The sequence below is a fragment of the Raphanus sativus genome, chromosome 1 (assembly GCF_000801105.2).
Source record: "Raphanus sativus cultivar WK10039 chromosome 1, ASM80110v3, whole genome shotgun sequence".
NCBI classification, from domain to species: Eukaryota; Viridiplantae; Streptophyta; class Magnoliopsida; order Brassicales; family Brassicaceae; genus Raphanus; species Raphanus sativus.
Window position 1 is genome coordinate 24796106 of NC_079511.1, and position 20657 is coordinate 24816762.

Here is a 20657-nt window from a genome sequence, read left to right on the forward strand (position 1 = left end):
ATGTGGTGCATCAATGGTAATGCGTGGTGGAAGCTTTACAGATCCAGTTGATTGTTTTGGTTTGAATCATCTACTTGAGCATTTGTTATTCACATGATCTAGAAGATTTCCTGGTAACAGTGAGATATATTTCTAAGAACTTTAATCTTATGGTTATTCTTTCAAGATGTATAATTGTTTTCTCTAAAATGTAGTTTGCAGAGTTCATCCACTTGAACGGAGGGGATACTAATGCGAGTACAGCAATGGATCATTCCGTCTTTACTATGTCTTGTAGACATAATAGCTTTATTGAAGCTCTGGAAAAGTACAATCATTCTTTAATTGTTTTCTGTAATTATAACATATTTGCTAATTTGATTGTTTTTTCTTAATGATAGGTTTTCTCAGTTTTTCATCTCCCCACTTTTCCATCTCATGTCCATTGAAAACGAGATCGCGGCCCTTGAGAATGGTTAGTATTCTGATACTATTTTAAAGGAAAATTTTGTAAAAAAATATGACCTTAATGTTTTACATCATAACTAAATGTTTTCCAGAGTTCGAGTTAAAGAGACTAATTGATGATGTGTGCCTTGACCAACTAAAACTCACTTTTCTTACGAGGGTCACATCTTTAACCGCTTTTCCTGGGGTATAGATTCTTAACCATTTCTTCTTTCTATCTATCTTTTTTTTTTAACTTTCTTTTCTTTTTTATTCAAAGAAACCGAAAGTCCTTTTCAAGTCACTCAACACAGTGTATCCGTGAACAACTTTTAAAGCTATTCAAGAAATTGTTTATTGGAGGGTCTATGTACTTGGTTGTCTTGTGTCGAGGTAAATTTTGTACTTAGTGACTTTTTCATTTAACTTACTTTCATCTAAAGTAAAGTTTATAATTGTAGAATCATTTGAGAAACTTCAATGTTTAGTTACAAAGTTTTACTCTCCCATTAAGTGTGTTTCCGAGAGGAAACTTGAAACCTTTGTCGAACTAAATAGTACATTTTGGACCCCTTTACAACTTGTTTGCTTGAAGGCAATGGGAGATGTTGATACTCTCTAACTTATTTAGAGGAATTCTCCAAAGTCCTCTGATCCACATAAACCTGAAGGTTATCTACAACTAGTGTTGGAAAATCGTAAGTGTTCCTCATTTATTTTGTTCTCTACAATTTTTTTTTGCTAATGTTGTTTTTTTTTGTCAGGTGGGAAAGATTCACTTTTATCCTTTCTTAAAAAGAAAGTTTGGATTAATTCCCTAGATGTTATTACAGGGAATGACGATGAAGTTTGTGGAGACTATATTGCACATCATTGGGTCGCATGTTCACCATTTCTCTACAACTCTCAGGACATGGGACTAAAAAGGTACTTATAATTTTTAAGTATTGTATTAAAAATCTCTGTTAAACCTTGTTATTGACATATTCTAATATACATATTTACAAGATAATTGAGATGGTATTACATTTCCTCAAGTTTTTGGAAGATTCGTATTCTGCTTTGGTAATGGATGATTACCAGCAGATTCACATTTATAATGTTTTACTAATCATATCAAATGTAAGATATCTAATTTTATCATTGAACAACTAATTTTTGTTAGCATTTTTGTGGACAAAGCCAAATATCATTTTTTTCTTCCAATGCACTAAATCTGCATTAAACTTCTGGAATTTGTGGCTTGGAGTTGTTACCTGAAAATAGTTTTTGAATGAGACATTGTATTTGAGGGTGTGCCAATCTAGAAGGGTAAATGTCTTTATATTTATTTAAAAGAGAAGGAAGCAACTACTGAAGAATGTTCAGTAACTTCTTCCAAGTTCTTCAAAGTGATTCGTGTCCTTGTTAACAAATTTTCGATGTCGTAGACAACCAATTGGTAAGAACTACACTTATCTTAGACTTTATAAAGAAAATTTATAATAGTGATCCAGACAACATTAATGCATGTATTAGTTTAAAATTCGATTTAGTTACGCATCAATGTTGTTTCTTCTTTTTATAATTTTTATTATAATTAATTTTATGACAATTATATAAAAATTAAATAAAATAACTATTCATTAAGGACAATATTGATAATAACCGGTCTAACAAATAATAATATAGACGATTAGATAAATATATTGTAAATTTCAGTATATGCCACATTATGTGTATATATACATAATACATTAAAGTTTTAGTTTTTATTTATTTATTGAATGATATTTTAATAGTTTCAGTATATGCCACGTCATGAAAACGTAGCCAGCCACGTCAATTAAAGTAGCCAGCCACGTATGTAAACCACGTCACTGAAAATGTAGACTCTTCTCTAAAATATGAACCGGATCTAATTTGTAAACCGGTTTTGGGAAGAAATCTAGCGTTAAAGCATTGACCCTGACCCAGAGAGACTCTTCTCTCCTCTTCTGCTTCGCTTGAAACAAAACAACGTTCGTCGTCTCCGCGATCTGGAGAAAATCGAAGGTGGAAAGATGGGCTATATCGGAGAAACCATAGATTCAATCAAATCTATACAGATCCGTCAGCTTCTCACTCAGGCCATAAGCCTTGGTTAGTTACTTCTTTTCCTCTCTCTCTCTCTCTCCTCCTTTATGTTAATATCGAATTCAGTCTTTGGTTTTAGCTCCAAAGTTGAATTCTTTTTACTTAAATTAGAGTACCCTTTTGGTTTTTACAAGTGATGAAGTCAATGCTGTTTCATAAGATTCGTTTTCCTGCAAAAAGTTGTCGACTTGATTTAACTCCAAATGTCTTTGTCTGGTAGGGATGATTGTGACGTCAGCTTTGATCATATGGAAAGCTTTGATGTGTGTGACTGGAAGTGAATCTCCCGTGGTTGTTGTTCTCTCCGGAAGCATGGAACCTGGTTTCAAGAGGGTAAAAATTGAAATTATATTACCATTTATTTTTTACTATGCGTTATGCTCATAGTGAAATAAATGTGATATATAAAATCTTGTAGGGGGATATATTGTTCTTGCACATGAGTAAGGACCCGATTCGAGCTGGCGAGATTGTTGTTTTCAATGTTGATGTAAGTTTCACTAATTCACTTTCCCCTTTGATTACTGGATCTTAGTCCTAATTGGTATGTTTTGTTTCATGCTTCTCCTATCAGGGTCGTGATATTCCAATTGTTCATCGTGTCATTAAGGTAATGTTTTTAATAATTATCATCTCTCGGAACAGCCAGTAAAACAAGGCTGATTCTCATTCTCGGGGTTGATCACATTATAGGTACACGAAAGAGACAATACAGGAGAAGTCGATGTTTTGACAAAAGGTAGTTACTGTCTTTATTGATTTCTTAGTGTTTAATCTTCAACAACATTCACATATATATCATATTTATTGTTTGCACAGGTGACAATAACTATGGGGATGACAGACTTCTCTATGCTGAAGGTCAGCAATGGCTTCATCGACATCATATAATGGGTCGTGCTGTCGGGTAAATTAACTTACTTGTAGCCACAAAGCTCTAACGCAATATATATATATATAGTCTCTCTCTCTTAACTTGCAGTTTTGTCTCCTTTTAGGTTCTTGCCTTATGTTGGATGGGTGACTATAATTATGACAGAAAAGCCTATCATCAAGGTAAATAATAATAATAATAATACATTATCACTCTTTGATCCAATCCAAAATGAAACTTGTAGGTTTTTACATTTTGTATTTTCTTTTCTTCTTGTTGCAGTATATTCTCATAGGTGCATTGGGTTTACTTGTTATAACGTCCAAGGATTGAAGTCTTTTAGAGATGGGACTCTGCAAACCTTTGTGTGTTGTGTTATCATCCTTCATGTCTTGTTATATCAACTTGGTCATTTTGTGGTTTAGACCACTTCTAAAACAGTATAATCAATCAGAAGCTAACTTTTTAATTTTAATCGTGGAGATTAGTTTTACCCCAAAATTCTAGAGTCTTGCTTATTTATGAACAGCAATCAATATAAATGAAACAAGAATATAAATGGACGTCTGTGTTGTTTGAACCGAAATCGGTGCTTCGTTGGGGGTAGACTGATTTCGATGGTGGGGTTAGGAGAGGTCTTCATAATGAGCTTGAACTGGATAGATGGAGAGTAAAAGAGGTGTAATATGTTATAGCTGGACCCGGTGAAGGGTTGCCTACGTACCCCGAAAGAGGATCAAGCCAATCGTAGTTCTACAACGAAAGGTCACAAGTGCTTAGAAGAAAGCATGTGATTTGGTGTTTCTCTCTAAAAAGTGAGAAGAGAGGCAAGATCTCAAAAAGAAGATCTTTCTCAAGGAGGGGATGCCTCCTTATTTATAGAAGGAAAATGTCTAGGGTTTTCCTAGTCAAAGGAAGAGGTCTAGGGTTTTCCTAGTCACCTCCTTTTAAATGGGCTGAGCTTATTATCTTATAGGCCTTGTTGGGGGTAAAACTCATGTCCAACAGTAAGCCCCCCAGTTCGTTGAGAGAGATGAAGTTAATCTCTACGAATTTTACGAAGAGGTTTATAAGACAATGGACTCAGCGCATTTACATTTAACGATCCAAGCGAGTTTACTTTGAACTTGTGCCTAGTAGAAGGCAAGTTTAAATAAACTCGTGCTTAGGAGTCGTAGCTCGGCGAGTAACTCGTGCCTAGTGGAAGGCAAGTTTACCGTGCTTCGGCGTATAACTCGTGCCTTGTAAAAGGCGAGTTTATCAAACCCATGCCTAAGAACTATAGCTCGGCGAGTAAGCCATGCCTAGTAAAGAAAGAGTTTACTAAACTCGTGCTCGATAAAGGCGAGTTGTCGGTAACTCGTGTCTAGAAAAAGGTGAGTTGAATGAAACTCATGTCTAGTAGAAGACAAATTTATTCAACTCGTACCTAGTAAAAGACGAGTTTACGACTAACTCGTGCCTAGTAAAAAGCAAGTTTGTAAACCCATTTCTGAAAAAGGTAAGCTGTACTCGTGCCTTAGCGTAAGTAACTTGGCAAAAGTCCAAATTCAATTAGGATCAGAGAGACAAAATCATACCAAAACCTTGCCTCTGTTACATGGCAATGTGATGAGCTCTCAGCGAGAAACTGCGCCATGTGCCGACCAAAAGCCTCCACTTGTGCATCTTCCCTCAACTCGAAATTGTGATCGACAAAAAGTTGCAAAGGGAAGCGAGATGAATCTTCTCCTCCACGTCCGAGTAACCGCAAGACTCTCAACCTTGTGGTCGTGTAACCGCGGTCCCGAGTAACTGCTAAAGACCGAGCTGAGTGACTGCGAGAGAGAGTGATCCGAGTGAATGCAAGAGAGCAAACTGTGCCAAGTAACCGCGAGAGATTGAGCCGTGCCGAGTAACCGCGAGAGAGCAAACCGTGCCGAGTAACCGCGAGAGAACGAACCGTGTCGAGTAACCGCGAGAGAGCGAACGGTGTCGAATAACTGCGAGAGAGCGAACCGTAACGAGTAATCGCGAGAGAGTGAACCGTGCCAAGTAACCGCGAGAGAGCGAACGGTGTCGAATAACTGCGAGAGAGCGAATGGTGACGAGTAACCGCGAGAGAGAGAACCGTGCTAAGTAACCGCGAGAGAAACGAACTGTGTCGAGTAATCGTGAGAGAGCGAACGGTGACGAGTAATCGCGAGAGAACGAACCGTGTCGAGTAACCGCGAGAGAGCGTACCGTGCTGAGTAATCGCGAGAGAGCGAACGGTGACGAATAATTGCGAGAAAGCGAACCGTGTCGAGTAACCGCGAGAGAACGAACCGTATCGAGTAATCGCGAGAGAGCGAACGGTGACGACCAAACGCTCAAACGGACTCCGAGTCCAATCTTCTTCGAAGATACTTCTCCATGCCCCACGGTGGGCGCCAATTGTTTGAACCGAAATCGGTGCTTCGTTGGGGTAGACTGATTTCGATGGTGGGGTTAGGAGAGGTCTTCATAATGAGCTTGAACTGGATAGATGGAGAGTAAAAGAGGTGTAATATGTTATAGCTGGACCCGGTGAAGGGTTGCCTACGTACCCCGAAAGAGGATCAAGCCAATCGTAGTTCTACAACGAAAGGTCACAAGTGCTTAGAAGAAAGCATGTGATTTGGTGTTTCTCTCTAAAAAGTGAGAAGAGAGGCAAGATCTCAAAGAGAAGATCTTTCTCAAGGAGGGGATGCCTCCTTATTTATAGAAGGAAAAGGTCTAGGGTTTTCCTAGTCAAAGGAAGAGGTCTAGGGTTTTCATAGTCACCTCCTTTTAAATGGGCTGAGCCTATTATCTTATAGGCCTTGTTGGGGGTAAAACCCATGTCCATAGAGGGTCATCCCTCGGCAGGAGGATTTTTCTTCTCAAGAGCGTCCGAGCTGGAGACGCGACCGAATGGCCTCACGGGAGGAATCTCGCCGGCGCCTTGACCATCGTTCGGCGGAGAGACCAGGCTGATCTCGCGGTTCGGATCCGAGAGGCCTTCGCTCGCATCAGGATCGGAGGTTCCGAGAGACGAGCTGTCGGAAATCGTGACCAACCTCTCCGGGACGTCGGCGGCGTCGGGACGAGCAGGAGATTGTACCGTGTCGAGGAGATCCCTAATAAATCCGTCACTCGGGGATCGGAGCGCTCTCGCAACTTCGGAATCGATCAGTTCGAGATTCGACCCGTGTTTGTTAACCTTCTCCAAAATTTCCTCGATCACGAACCGGGATTCCAGCACCAAAGGGGATAAGGTCAGATCCGATTCCGGAATCGCGCCTACTTCCAGGCGAACCGTCTCCTCTTCATAATACTTCTCCAAATCGGAGTACGTATCAATGGTCTCCTGCGGGATATCCTTTCCCGATTCCCTCAAGGCCTCGAGGCAGTCTCGCATTCCGCGCGCTTGACCGAGCATGCACCGCGCGTCCTCGAACTCGTCACGACGCTTCTCCCGATCCTGAATATTCCTGAAGCGTCGGGCGCATTTCCCGGTCATCGCCGCCATCACACGGACTCGTTCATGGGTGACCTCAAGCTTGCGAGACTCCCTCAGGCGATCCATCTGCTTGGAATACTCTAAGGACGCAGCAACCACCTCTTTCTCGAGGGTCGTGTTCTTGCCCTGCAGCTCGGCGTTCCTCTTCTGCATCTGGGTTTTCTCCTCCTCCGCCCGCTTCACCAACTCCCGGGCAGACGCCAGTTCGGTCGCCATGATCGCTCGCTGCTCGTCAAGCTCTTTCTTCAACTCTTCCTCCCGAGCAACCGCCTCGTTCTTTTCACGAACTGAGTTATTCAGAGCCCGGGTCGCGCGTCTGCTGAGTCCCTTCTGCTTACGAACCATCTCGAAAGCCCCCTTTAGCTCTTCGTCATACTTCCTGACCAAGATGTTCCAGTCCCCGTGACTCTGCAAAACGAGCAAAGGTTAATACACTAGCAAACGAGTAGAGAGAAAGAGAGATGGGATCAGAAATCCGATTTACCATGATAGAGGTACGAGATGCAAAGTTGTACTCCTCCTTGAAGATCAGATCCTCGACCGGCGGCAGCTCACCTCGATCTCCCCTAAATTGACGGACCAAACGACCGCATTCCTGTTCGTCGTGCGCTAGGGGGACATCGCGATCATAGGAAAAAGAGACCTTGTCAGGACAACTCCTCTTTTTCTTCTTCTTCTTCTTCTTCGAGACAGCCACGGTCCCTTCGGTGACCTGAGGAGTAGATTCAGCTTGCGCGTCCTCATTCTCCGGAGCCAATGTTTCCCCGGAGCGGGTGGCGTCCGCCAGCTCGTCGTCCAGCTCTTCGGAAGAACCTCGAGGAATCACTTCAGCGTTCCTCTTCTTTTTCTTCTTCTTCTTTTTCTTTTCAGCCTTTGACGAAGTTACTGGCGGATCTTCGTCACGGCTACCAGTGGGCAGCGACTCGGGGACCACCTCATCTTTGGAGCCGCCACTCGGCTCCAGGTTTTTGAGCTCGCCTTCCTCGACAGACGAGGACCGAATCGCAGAAGAGTCACCCCTCGCCTTCTTCTTTTCCCTCTCTGGCCCAGAGTGTCCTTGGGGAGAGGCAGTACCAACGTTTGCCTCTTCGGCAGCCGCGTCCTCTCCCTCTCGCTGCCTTTTTCGGTTCGTCTTCCTCACCAGCCGAGCCTCAACATCGGACTCAGTCACGTTGGGATCTCCGAAATCCGGCGAAACTGCAGTATCAGGCTGCGGCTTCTTCGCGAGGCCGGCTTTCTTCGCGACCACCAGGCTCAAATTCGGCAAAGTCCTCATCGCTCTTGCTCGATTTACTTCCCTTTGCTCGGCTGAATTGAATAAATTGAGCCTCTTCGTCTTATTCGCGATTATAGGGATTGTATCCGAACGCCAAACCTCTGCGACGAATAAAAGAGAGATCAGATTCTATAGCAAAGTATGCAGCGAGCAGAGGAAGTCGCAAAAGAAAAGACTTACGCTGACTAATCCACCCGATCGACCGACTAATTCTCTGATAGGAGAAAGTGTTCCAATGGGCCTGTTTCTGCGATGCGATCAGACGCGCGCTCTCCAAAAAATCCTCCTCGTACTCTGCGGTATTCGGAAGAGCCACTGCAAAGAGAAACAAACGGGAGTTAGAATACGAGAAACGGAAAACGGAACTGACGGGTAGTCTATACCCATCTCTCGATTCCATAAAACACGGTAGCCGGTCTTCAGCGGTTCTTCGAACGCAGCCCTGTCAGATTTGACGTAAAAGTAGGAACGCTGCCAGTTGTTCGTCTTATTGGGGTAGCCGGTCACCACATTATAGTTGGGACGGATCTTCAACGAAATCAATCCGCCCTTTATCTTCGCCGACACTAATTCCTCGAAAGCTCGAACACTGAGAGGAACACCGGCTTCCGCTCCGATAATCGTCAGTGCGACGGCCAGCCGCCACGCACCATTCAGAAATTGACTAAGAGCGGCTCCTCGTCGCATCGTAAACGCGGTGATGATTCGAGGAATCGGAAACCATAGCTTCGTGTCGCCCTCAAAGTACGACTCGTAGACACATTGGTAGCCTTTCGGGGGAGACCAAGGCCGTTGGTCGCTCTTTGGGATTATAAACGTAACCCCCGCTGCGTCGCGAGCCCGTAGAAGTCTTGTCACCGACTCGACGGTTGATCTCGTCTTCTCGACACCCCGCCAGTCCTGGCCTCCGACGTCTGAAGGACGTACGCGCTCCCGATCAAGCGGAGGTTGCTTCTCGAATATGTTCCCCGGATAAAAGCTAATCGGGATCATCTGATCGTCGATATGATCGCGACCGTCATCGTCCTTCCGCGATTGCACCCTCGATTCCGAAATCAAGACGCGCTGCGCACGACTCAAGTTCTCTGTATCCATCATCGCTTCGCGATGAACCGCCTCTTGGCTTCCCTCAGAGCCGCGGACCGTCTCTAAGTCGTCACCAGATCCCGACGAAGCCGCGCGCATCTTCCCCTTTTGTTCTCGAGAAAGTTTCTTACTTGTCGACATTACCGAGTAAACGATAAAATGAGAGCAGAGGAAAGAGAGAGAAGCAACTTAGAGAGAGAGAAAGTACCTGAAGATTGCGGAATAATGAGATATCTGAAGGAAGATCTCTTATTTATAGGAGAGGAGACGCGCGCCCAACGAGGCGCCATAATTAGCCCTAGACGGGCCTAAATGGGCCTCTAGACGGGCTCGCGCGTCGGTCTCAAGCGCGACCTTTCGGTTTTCCGGTCCGAAACCTAACGACGTTTCGGCTTCCCGATCCAAAATCTAGCGACGCTTCGGCTTCCCGATCCAAAACCTAGTAACGGTTCAGCTCCCTCACTACAATTGGCGACGGTTCGACGTCATATCACGAATCGAATGCGATCAGACCCCCGGTTTAGAAAGACCGTTGTTCGGCATCAATCCAGACGATTTATACCGAACAGCGGAAGTTCCTTTCTCCAAACAATTTTTGGCGGAGCCGTCAAAATCAACAACGAGTCTCCTGTTCTTCGAGCCCTAAAACAACTAGCTCACAGCGATCGTTTGCTCGACCGACTATGAACTAGGGGGGGACTTATTGTTGGGGATGGATTGTCACCACCCACAAGGCCCAGCGAACAGGAGGCCCATTACCAACAAGGAGGGAGCGGTCGGCTCGGCGTCGGCTCCTCGACTGACCCCGACTCGGCTCGTGACTACTTTAGCTAGAGGACGAGCAGCCGAAGCGAGCAACCAAACAGCTCGGTCCGAGCAGTCATCCCGATTGGGCCTGTACATCGAAAAGCCCATGACCAAAGGGAGGCGAATTAGGTCGAGACTAACCGACCTAGGAGACTATATAAGGAGTTGAGGACAGGAAAGAAGGGTATCACCACATAGACAGACAGACTTGCGGCTAGATTAGGGTTTCCTTTATTCTCTTTGTATCTCGCCGCTCTCTTGTACTTCCGGCTAGGAGCTCACCGAGCATCGACTAGCCGGCTTTCTTACTCTTGTACCCTCGTTATTCCGACTCTAATAAAACGTCTCTGTTCATCCCACTCTTGAGTTCTTCTACTTTCTGTTAACCAAACTCACCTTAAACATGTGTCTACACCTGAATCCGACTCGGAAAATCTCAAATTCAAACCTGATCGTATATCAAAAATATTTGCAGGAACAATATAGTGATGTACTTTAGATATTGTCTGAAAATCCGAAAACCAAATTAGAATATTTACCCAAGGACTTGAATTAGTATTCCTATTGTATATTTAAAATTTACATAAATACTTTTAATATTTAATTACATTGTTTTCTCAGATATTATTGATGTCTATTAAGTTTTGTTTTTCGATTCTATGAGTTTTTGTGATACTACATCCGAGCTGATCATAAAAATTCGAAATCCGACTAACCGGATCAAACTCAAGTGGTTCTGATTGATCACATTTGCGAGGACTACTATGTTTCATACTAGTTATACCAAATAAATCTTCTGAAAGAATCCAATTATCAGGTCTAATCTGAAACAAATCTACTAATCCAGAGTTATTAGTCTGAAACATAGTAAAACCGAATGAATCTTCGGAGCACTTGAATACAAAAGTTTCGGTTTTTGGTTAGCCTGAACCAAATCTAAATTTAGGCAGATATTAACAAAGAACTAACAATATGAGGGACCTATCTGAAAATTTAACACACTTGGATTGCTCTCCCCCTTAATGGAATCAAACAAGACGTTGACAATTAAAACAAACAAATCAAATGTCTAAAACCCTTCTCTCTCGCATCAAACCCCTCACCACTCCTCCTCTATCTCACTCTCCCATCACTCCCAAACTCAAAAAACAAGTAAACGACACCGTACACCTCCTCAAAACCAATCCGAACTGGCCCAACCTCCTCGACGACGACGACGACCAACAACTCCTCCTCCACATCTCCCCTCTCCTTTTCGATCGAATCCACGACGACGTCGAAACAGGGGTCAAGCTCTTCGATTGGCTATCGAATCGGAGAAAAGACGAGCTCTTTTCAAACGGGCACGCTTGCTCCTCGTTCCTAAAGCTCTTAGCGAGACACAGAGTCTTCGACGAGATCGAAGATGTATTGGGTAATCTCAACGTCAAGGTTACTCACGAAGCGTTGAGCTACGTTCTTTACGCTTACGCTGAATCAGGGCGTTTGGAGAGAGCTTTGGAGGTTTACGAGTACGTGATTGAATCGTATGATTATGTGCCTGATGTCATCGCTTGCAACTCTCTGTTGAGTTTGTTAGTGAAAAGGAAGAGACTTGGAGATGCACGGAAGGTGTATGACGAAATGCGTGAGAGAGCTGATAACTACAGCACTTGTATATTGCTTAAAGGTATGTGTGGGGAAGGGAAAGTGGAAGAAGGTAGGAAGCTGATTGAGGAGAGATGGGGGAAAGGTTGCGTTCCGAACATTGTGTTTTACAATACGATCATCGGTGGGTACTGCAAGAGGGGTGAGGTTGAGAAGGCGAGTTTGGTTTTCAAGGAGTTGAAGTCCAAGGGGTTTATGCCGACGTTGGAGACTTTTGGGGCGATGATTAATGGGTTCTGCAAGAAAGGGGATTTCGCGGCGAGTGATGGGCTTTTGAAGGAAGTGAGAGAAAGGGGTTTAGTGGTTAGTGTTTGGTTCTTGAATAGTATTATGGATGCTAAGTATATGCATGGTTCCAAGGTTGAAGTAAGTGAGAGTATGAGATGGATAGTGGCTAACGGTTGCAGGCCTGATATAGCAACGTATAATATTTTGATCAATCGTTTATGTAAAGAAGGTAGGATGGAAGATGCTGTTGGGGTTTTGGATGAAGCAGCGAAGAAAGGGTTGGTTCTGAACAATAGAACATATGGCCCTCTTATACAAGGTTATTGCAATATCAAAGAGTATGAAATTGCTTCTAAGCTGCTTCTGCAGATGGCTGAGAGAGGTTGCAGACCAGATATAGTTACGTATGGGATTCTTATCCATGGTCTTGTTGCTTCAGGTCATATGGACGATGCGGTTATGATGAAAGCTAAAATGATAGATAGAGGAGTTTCACCGGACGCGGCCATCTACAATATGTTGATGAGCGGATTGTGCAAGAGAGGTGGGTTTTTGTCTGCCAAACTCCTCTTCTTGGAGATGCTAGACCGGAATATTTCGCCGGATGCTTATGTGTATGCTACCCTCATAGATGGATTCATCAGAAGTGGTGACTTTGAGGAGGCAAAGAAGATTTTCTCTCTCTCAATTGAAAAGGGTGTGAAGGTTGATGTCGTGCACCACAATGCTATGATAAAGGGGTTTTGCAGATCAGGAATGTTGAACGAGGCATTGATGTGTATGAAGAGGATGGCTGAAGAAATCTTGTACCTGATGAGTTCACTTATTCCACAATCATCGATGGGTATGTAAAGCAACAGGATATGACTACCGCCTTGAAGATTTTTCGAGACATGGGTAAGACCAAGTGTAAGCCAAACGTAGTGACTTACTCATCCCTTGTTAATGGATTTTGCTGCCAAGGGGATTTCGAAAAGGCTGAAGAGACTTCAAAGAGATGCAATCTTGTGGCCTTGTGCCTAATGTTGTTACTTACACAACACTCATAAGAAGTTTTGCTAAAGATGCTAGTACCCTTGGGAAAGCAGTTTACTACTGGGAGCTAATGCTGAGAAACAAGTGTGTGCCTAATGAAGTTACCTTCAACTGTCTACTTGAGGGATTTGTGAAGAAAAAATCTGGACAAGTTGTTTCTGAACCAATGGGGTCTCTGTTTTTTGAGTTTTTCTATAAATTGAAATCAGATGAGTGGTCGGATCATGCTGCTGCTTACAGTTCTGTCATAGTTTCTCTCTCTGTACATGGAATGGTGAAGACTGCTTGCAGGTTTCAGGATAGGATGGTGAAGAAAGGCTTCTCTCCTGATCCTGTTTCATTTGCTGCTATATTACATGGTTTTTGTGTGGTTGGGAACTCGAAGCAATGGAAGAACTTTGTCCTTTGTAATCTGGACAAAAAGGGTTTTGAAGTGGCTGCTAGGTATTCACTTGTTTTAGAGCGACACTTTCCTCAAGCTGTGATCTCTGAGGCTTCAAGTTTGTTACGTTTAATGGCTAAAAATACAGACACAGAAAAAGAAACTGAAGAGTTATAGAATCTGATTTGCAGAGCCGGTCTTGGATGCAATTGATGTGCTATTGGTTTTGTTTCTTGAGCTGTTGTTTTTGTATTTGCAAACATGAGGGTTTCTCAAAGTCAATAGTACATGAACAAAGTGTTGTTGTTACAAACGTTGTGTCAACTCAAAGAATGAAAGGAGAAAAGAATCTGCATTTTACAGCTCAAATTCACAGAAGCAGTCTGGCAAAGCAAAACCTCTACCAATTGCAAAATCGTTTTTATGAACTTCCCAAAGAGCATTCTTCAGCTCAGCGCCTTCAAGACCCTGAGAAGTGATTTCTGCAAACGCTTTTCTGTTCAGGAACAGAGTATTATGCATCTGTTTATATGTTCGCATAGCTGCAACTATCTTATCCATGTTTCCGAAGTAAGTCGCCACATACGCGTCACTGTTGATGGAGACATAATAATCCAATGCAGCTTTTGTGTTTCCATGCATTCTGGTGAAATCCTCTTGGTTAAGTAAAGCAGACTTTGTGTACACGTTTGTGTAAACAGATGTGAACCCTTCCATCTCCATTAGACCGTCTCCAGCTGCTAAGTAAATGTTTGTGTTCGTTGGGATGTTCAGTGACTGAAGCATCAAAACCGTCTCGTTAGGAGTCAGAGGGCATTTGCCTCGCTTCCTCCAAATCTGAGCTAGCTCTCCTGTCCATGGCTTCCTGTCAACACGAGCGGCTTCGATGGCGGCGACGGATGAACGAGAGAGGCTTGTGTATTCGCATTGGCTGTAGGCTACCATGTCTGGTTCAAATCTGAGGTGAAGCGACAAGAAAGGTTTGGGAATAGCGTCCAAAAGCCCGGTGGCTTTCTTCTCCAAGGAGCTAGTAAGGCGTAGTGCTGAGTAACAAGCTTGACACAGAGTGGCTTTTGCATACTGGGGATACCTGAAAACGACATTAGTGTAAGAAACTTGAAAAAATGTTTAAGAGAGAAAGGCTAGTTAGAAAGTGTTACCTGTCTCTGCGTTGGCTCATTGCTGGTGTAAAAGAGATGTAATGATGTTCCAATAACGATGGAAGAACGCTCTCAATGTAATCAAATTGACCTTTCCTTTTGCTACAATCTACTCTGAACGGTTCTACCGATGCAATATCTTTTGGTAGCTCTTTTACGACATTGATAAAACCACTCATCTCTGAATGAAGTAGTCTACATCAAACACATCTGCAAATCCACTGCACCAAGAGGAGCATCACTAACCGTTCTCTAAACAACAAAAAACCCAATTGAAAAATTTGATAACATGAGAGCCTAACCTTGACTCGTTCCAATAGGCAGCCACCTCAAACTTTGGCAGAACAAGTGTAGCATTCAGCAAACGAGCAATCCCAACTCCATCACACAACTACAAAGCATTATCATATCATCATCATTACCATTTTATCATAGACTTTCATGCTTTCTCAAATGTACTTACATCGCGTCTCATCTGATTGAGGCCGCCATAGCAATCAACACGGATGTATCCATTATTTTGAGCTGGTAGAGCTGCAGTATTTGAACAAAAAACCAAAGCAGTTGTCTGCAATGAACCCCATCACAAAGTTCAGAGAAGTAAACTCTCACTACAAGCATTCTACATTCTACACAAACAAAGTCATCACTTTTCAAATCAAAACGAAAGTTTGTTTTTGTTACTGTAACCACAAATCAGATCAGAACCTATCAATGGAACAAAACTAGAGCGAACTGTTTTCAACTCAAAGACTTAAAGAATGATAAGACAAAGAGTGAGTGCATACGAGTGAGATGTCCTTCTAACCACCACTTGCAAGGCCTCCACTCTATTGTCCTCTTGACGCCCCATATTACAGAACCACCCCTGAAGCAGACCAAAAAATAAAAAAACAAATCTTCTTACTTGAAGAAACTATACTGATTTGTCCATCTTTATCAGCCAAGAAGACATTTTGAATACTTGTGATATTTTAATAAAATACGGAGACGAAACACTTACAGTGATGAACCGGAAGGAACCGGTGGAAGAATCTGCAGGAAGTGTGGCGAGGGAGATAGAATGATAACGACGAGGAGAAGAGAGAAAGTCAAGACGAAGAGGAAGAGTGGCTTCACCGGAGATGCAATCATTTGATGGGTTTGTCTAATTCAACTCCAGATCAGAGTTTGCAAGTGTATTAGATCTATAAAAGCTTCACACTTTCCTCGTCGGTGTCAACACTCTGTTTCATCAAAGAAACTCTTCTCCGGCTAAAAAGGAAAAAAAAACAGACTTTTTAAACCTTCTCCTCGACTTAAAGGGTTTCATTTAAAAGTGTTTATGGTCAAAACAATGGACAAGTCTAATCTTTATGTTCATGATGTGGACAAGATCTCCCCTGCCAATGGTTTTGATATAGGAGACTATAGAATCCTTGTTTGGAATCCTACCATGAGACAGCATCTTACCTTACCCAAACCGAACTCATGTTCAAGCATAAATGTAGCTGTTTTAGGATACGGTTTGGTTGATAATGAAAATAAAGTATTGTGTGCATCTCAAACCATCATATATACATTGGGACCTCAAGACTCACTTGAGTGTGAATCAAAAACAGCAATTTACATTTCCCCATATCGTCCTCCATAAGACAATGAGTATAGGTATATACACATCATGTGTATAATCAAAGCCAAGATACGTTTATATACTTAATGATACTTTTTAAATAAGAAGAAAAGATACTTAAGAACAATGTGTTTAACATTATGATCCAAGGAGAAACCGTACAAGGATGGTCTATTGTCAAAAACACCACTCTCGAAGATTTCTATTGTCACATGAGCCACAGTGCGAGTCTCTTGTCTCTAGAGAACGCTCCTCGCCATGTTTCTCCTATAGTCTCTTGTCTTGTCTTTAGAGGAAGTTCCTCATCAGTGAGAAATCCAAGCTACTACTTGAGCCCATCCAGATCTTGAATTCATATAACTCCAAAATCTCTTCATTATTCTTCATATGTTTCTCTCATATTATCTCTTTCAAGCTCAGAATCATCATCTTCGCTTCCTTCACTCCTACGTCCCACTCTCCTTCTCCTCCCTCTCATCTCAACCGCCATTTCTCTAACCTTACAAGAACTGCTCCTCTCCATCTTCCCCGCCAAAACATCCACAACATCCATCTGTCCCCAACCCACCAACCTGTTCCTCAACATCTCAACCGTGGTCGAATACGGCGGAATCCCATCGTCAATCATCATCTCAAAGTACCTGCAAGCCTCCTCTAGCTTCCCTTTCTTCCTCACCAGCCCATGGATCATCACAGTATACGTACCAACCGCCGGATAAAACTTCCTCTCGCTCATCCCTTCCCACATCTCCGTGGCCCGGTCGAACCTCCCTATCCTTATCAGCAGCTTGAGAACCATATTGTAAGTGTGCCTATCAGGTAAACACTTGTTTCTGTCCATCCTAGAGATCAGGTTCGTCGCGCGGTTCACCTCGCAGTGGTCGCAGTGGTAAGCCATTATCGAATTGTAAGTCCAAGTATCCGGATCAGCTCCTCTCTGAATCATCTCGTCCAACATTAAGTAAGCATCATCAACCTTCTCCTTCTTGCATAGCGTCTTTACAATGTGGTTGTACGTGTACACATTAGGCACAAGCTCGTACCTCTTCATCCTATCAAGAACCTTATAAGCCGAGTGAACATCTTCCGCGTCGCAGTACGCGTGGATGAAAATCGCGTAGCTGTAAGCGTCGGGCTCGAGCCCGAGCTTACCCATTTCTTGAAACATCTTATACGCTCCGTCGACGTCACCGGACTTACACAAAGAGTCCAAAAGAGCGTTGTACGCAAGCAAATCGACTTTGCAGTTTCTCTCAAGCATTTCATCGAACACCTTGCGCGCACCAACCGCATCTCTCACTCTGGCATAGCCTCTCACCAAGATGCTATACGTCTTCGCGTTCAGCGGTTCGAACCCGTGTTTTTTCGCCTTGTCGAAAACCTCCTGAGCGTGTTCCACGTGTCTCCGATCGCAAAGCGAATGAAGAAGCTGGTCGAGATCGTCGACACTAGGCTTAACCCCAAACTCAACCATTCGATTAAAAGCTCGAATCGCTTCGCTGGGTAAGTTAGCTCTACTGTAAGATCTAAAGACGATCCAAAACACTTTAGGACCAATCTCGAAGTAGTTATACTCTCTAGATTCGATCAAGAAGTCCCAGAGCAGAGCGAACTGCTTGCTGCTGCCGAGGATCTCGACCAAAATGTGGTAACTCTCCGAGCTGGGTTCGAGGCCCGGGACTCGTCTCGCCCAGAGGAAGAATCTGTGAGCGGGGAAGCCGAGGTTTTTGCAGCGTTTCAAGACTTGTTCGATTAGGTTCGAGGAGAGGCGTGGAGAGTAGGAGGTGAGGGTGTGTTCGAGGTCGTCTTTGGGTTACGGTGATCGCTCAGGACGCGGGAGATCTCGTTTACTAGTTCAGGTGGTGGTGGATCGTGTGGAAGGATACAGAAGAAGCGTAATGAATGAGGTTTTGGGGTTTGGTGAAGAGTGGCGCGGACAAGAGAAGCGAATGTTCGAATCGCCATGTTTGTTGTGTCTGGACAAATGCTGGATCGATTAATATAACGCAAAAGCCCATCATGGGATCTTTATATTATATGTTGGGCCCAAGACTTTTGATTCATCCCTTCTGTTGATGCCATTTTGATTGTAATGTATCTTCTAGTTTAGGATTTGTTTCTGGTTATTCCTCTGCCAAAAGGATTCTTAGTAATAAACCATGTTTGTCCTAGTGTGGAGGTTACAACTTAAGATTGTATTTTTATTTTTTTTAGAACTAGAAAGTCTATCTTACAAAATAGTTGGAAAATTGATCCACCAATAGAAACAAAAATAGGTTTTTAAATAAAAAGAATGATGACTTTCATCAAATTACAAATTCCGTTATTGTATATTTGATATCTTTTTATGGAGGAAGTAAAATTATTTCGAAAAAAAAAAAAGATTGTTGTTGGATGATGAATTCTGAAAAAATTTCCACATTCAAACGATTAAAATATATTTGATATATTAATTAATAAAACTGCCGTAAAAAAACTTGGTTATATTCGCTTTCTTTATTTAGTTTTCCATGTCCATTGTTAATTGGTGACTAATCTTGTATTTTATTTTTAAAAGTCTCTAATATCAATATATTGATTAAACCGGAATAATCTGCCATTCATGTCCATGTTTTCTTTAGAATATGTCTATTATTTTCATGTCCATCCCAACAAAGAGATCTAAAAAATTGAAGCAAACGAGTTTTGACAGATTCAGAAGGACTCAAGTAGGATGTGATATGACAAATTATTTGTAAAATGTAGGCATAACAAAGATTTTAAGATAACTTCTTGACATGTTATCCACAAAGGGTGACCAACCAATATAATAGATATTTTTAAAGAGAGATTTGTAATATTTTACTAAAACAAGAGGAGAATTCTAGCTAAATCCTACTCATACGATAATAATACAAAAAAGTCTTCATTTGTTATTTGATTGCTAATTGGCGAAGTAGTGCAGAGTTTCATCAGAACATGTATTAATCACTTTCATCGAGCGACAAAGAATATCTATACTATTAAAGCAGGATCCTATTGTTTTTTTTACTAAAAATACCCTTTTCTTTACAAAGAATATACACTACTTTTCAATATAAATCGTGTCTTAGAAAAGGATTCTCCTGTAATTTTGTGTCTTCCACGAAATTGGGACTTAAATTAGATTTATAAGCCCACGAAAATTGTGTCTTCCACTTGCTCTTAATACAGGCCCACAAAATTATAGTATAAACCACGTTGAAGTATATAGCACTATTGATATATTTCTTTATATTGCATTAAATTTTTTTAACTTGGCCATGAAGCATATGTGATAACTACTCAAATATTTCGTTTCATTTAAATCATTGATATTTACTTGAACACTACTCTACGTATTTCCTAAACCGAATGGGAAAAGGACGAGATTTTTTTTACGATGTAGAAGAAACCCTTTAATCAACCCAAAAATATGAAAATCGGATTAAACCAAAGGTATTACAGTGTAATCACAATTTATCAATTAAAGTAAATATGAAACAAAGTTCTGTAAAATTTTTTTTTTAAATATTTATCTCTTAAACAACAACTAATTTACAATATCGTTTGGATACCAATTCTGTTCTGAAGTATATTCTTTAACTAATTCCGTAATCTTCGTATTCAATTTAAAAATCTAGATCATGGGGACTATTCATAATTTTAACAACATAATGTTCCCTATTCGATACCTATAATAAATGTAAAAGAATATCCTGGGCTTTCCATACTGGTAATTGAATTTTCCTAATATTAGCAATTAATGATATCGATAATATAATGCACAAAATCTCGTGAGATGCAATCTACAGAGTATGCTACAAGTTTCTCCCAAAAACCTAAACAAATTCCCCATAACCTCTTCCTATTATAAATAGCAACGTGTCTACCTAATCAAGCCCACACAGTCAAACAAACCAAGGCTTCTAAAATTAAACTCCTAACATCGAGTGCTTCTAACGAAAAAGTCACCGGAATTAATGACTTGAGGCCATGGAGATACACTTGTTTGTTCATGTGACAGTTCTATCAGGGGAAACCATGAGATACAAAAATACATGCCTCATGAAAGAAATCATACTTGGAAGTAAGGGACGACTTTTTTGTCGCCATTAGTGTATTATATCCACAAGTGAGTTTCGTCGTCATCGGTTCAACGAACTTAGTAGAAATATGTAAGTGCCATTGCTTCCTCTCCATCGTTTTGAGACTTTTTGAGTTTTCTCATGTTCTTCTCAGATCGGCCGAATCACTTACAAGAAGAAAAAGGCTACAAATAAACGAGGATTTTAACGAGTGTCTCGAGCATGTTTATATAAGAAAAGACCAAATTAATATGTAATGACATTTTGTATATCATTGTTTTTAACTTTGACTGACTACAGTATATATAAGAAAATATTAAATAAACGAGAAGGAATATATACCTGACAAGGTATACTTCAATAGGTGCGATTGTACTTCTAAGAATGATCATGTATCTCCTTGGGGGTGGTCCAACTCCTGT

The 20657-nt window shown here is 41.9% G+C and overlaps 4 protein-coding genes across 4 annotated transcripts; 2 read left to right on the forward strand and 2 right to left on the reverse strand.

Annotated features, from left to right (window-relative positions):
• The first annotated feature begins 2353 nt into the window (after positions 1 to 2353).
• On the forward strand, positions 2354 to 3890 carry LOC108850874 (uncharacterized). The gene is made up of 8 exons (XM_018624337.2): positions 2354 to 2547; positions 2762 to 2874; positions 2960 to 3031; positions 3116 to 3151; positions 3235 to 3280; positions 3361 to 3448; positions 3540 to 3597; positions 3698 to 3890. Exons 1-8 carry the CDS (start codon positions 2469 to 2471, stop codon positions 3746 to 3748), a joined length of 543 nt encoding a protein of 180 aa, XP_018479839.1. The 5' UTR covers positions 2354 to 2468; the 3' UTR covers positions 3749 to 3890.
• Positions 3891 to 11129: 7239 nt separating this feature from the next.
• On the forward strand, positions 11130 to 14709 carry LOC130496573 (pentatricopeptide repeat-containing protein At1g52620-like). Its single transcript, XM_056988736.1, is given in 3 exon segments — positions 11130 to 12760; positions 12763 to 12945; positions 12948 to 14709. Coding segments are annotated over 3 exon segments (2400 nt in total). The 5' UTR covers positions 11130 to 11151; the 3' UTR covers positions 13556 to 14709.
• On the reverse strand, positions 13620 to 15786 carry LOC130494555 (O-fucosyltransferase 13-like). The gene is given in 7 exon segments (XM_056988741.1): positions 13620 to 14468; positions 14539 to 14719; positions 14722 to 14759; positions 14841 to 14929; positions 15002 to 15072; positions 15327 to 15406; positions 15542 to 15786. Coding segments are annotated over 7 exon segments (1323 nt in total). The 5' UTR covers positions 15673 to 15786; the 3' UTR covers positions 13620 to 13735.
• A 446-nt stretch (positions 15787 to 16232) lies between these two features.
• Positions 16233 to 18282, reverse strand: LOC130496582 (pentatricopeptide repeat-containing protein At1g52640, mitochondrial-like). Its single transcript, XM_056988753.1, is given in 2 exon segments — positions 16233 to 17959; positions 17962 to 18282. Coding segments are annotated over 2 exon segments (1587 nt in total). The 5' UTR covers positions 18116 to 18282; the 3' UTR covers positions 16233 to 16526.
• Positions 18283 to 20657: the final 2375 nt, after the last annotated feature.

Coding starts and splice junctions, on each gene's coding strand:
- LOC108850874 (XM_018624337.2), top strand. CDS start 2,469: ATGGGCTATATCGGAGAAACCATAGATTCAATCAAATCTATACAGATC. Junction 3,032..3,115: donor TTGTTGTTTTCAATGTTGAT/GTAAGTTTCACT, acceptor TTCTCCTATCAG/GGTCGTGATATTCCAATTGT. Junction 3,598..3,697: donor CAGAAAAGCCTATCATCAAG/GTAAATAATAAT, acceptor TTCTTGTTGCAG/TATATTCTCATAGGTGCATT.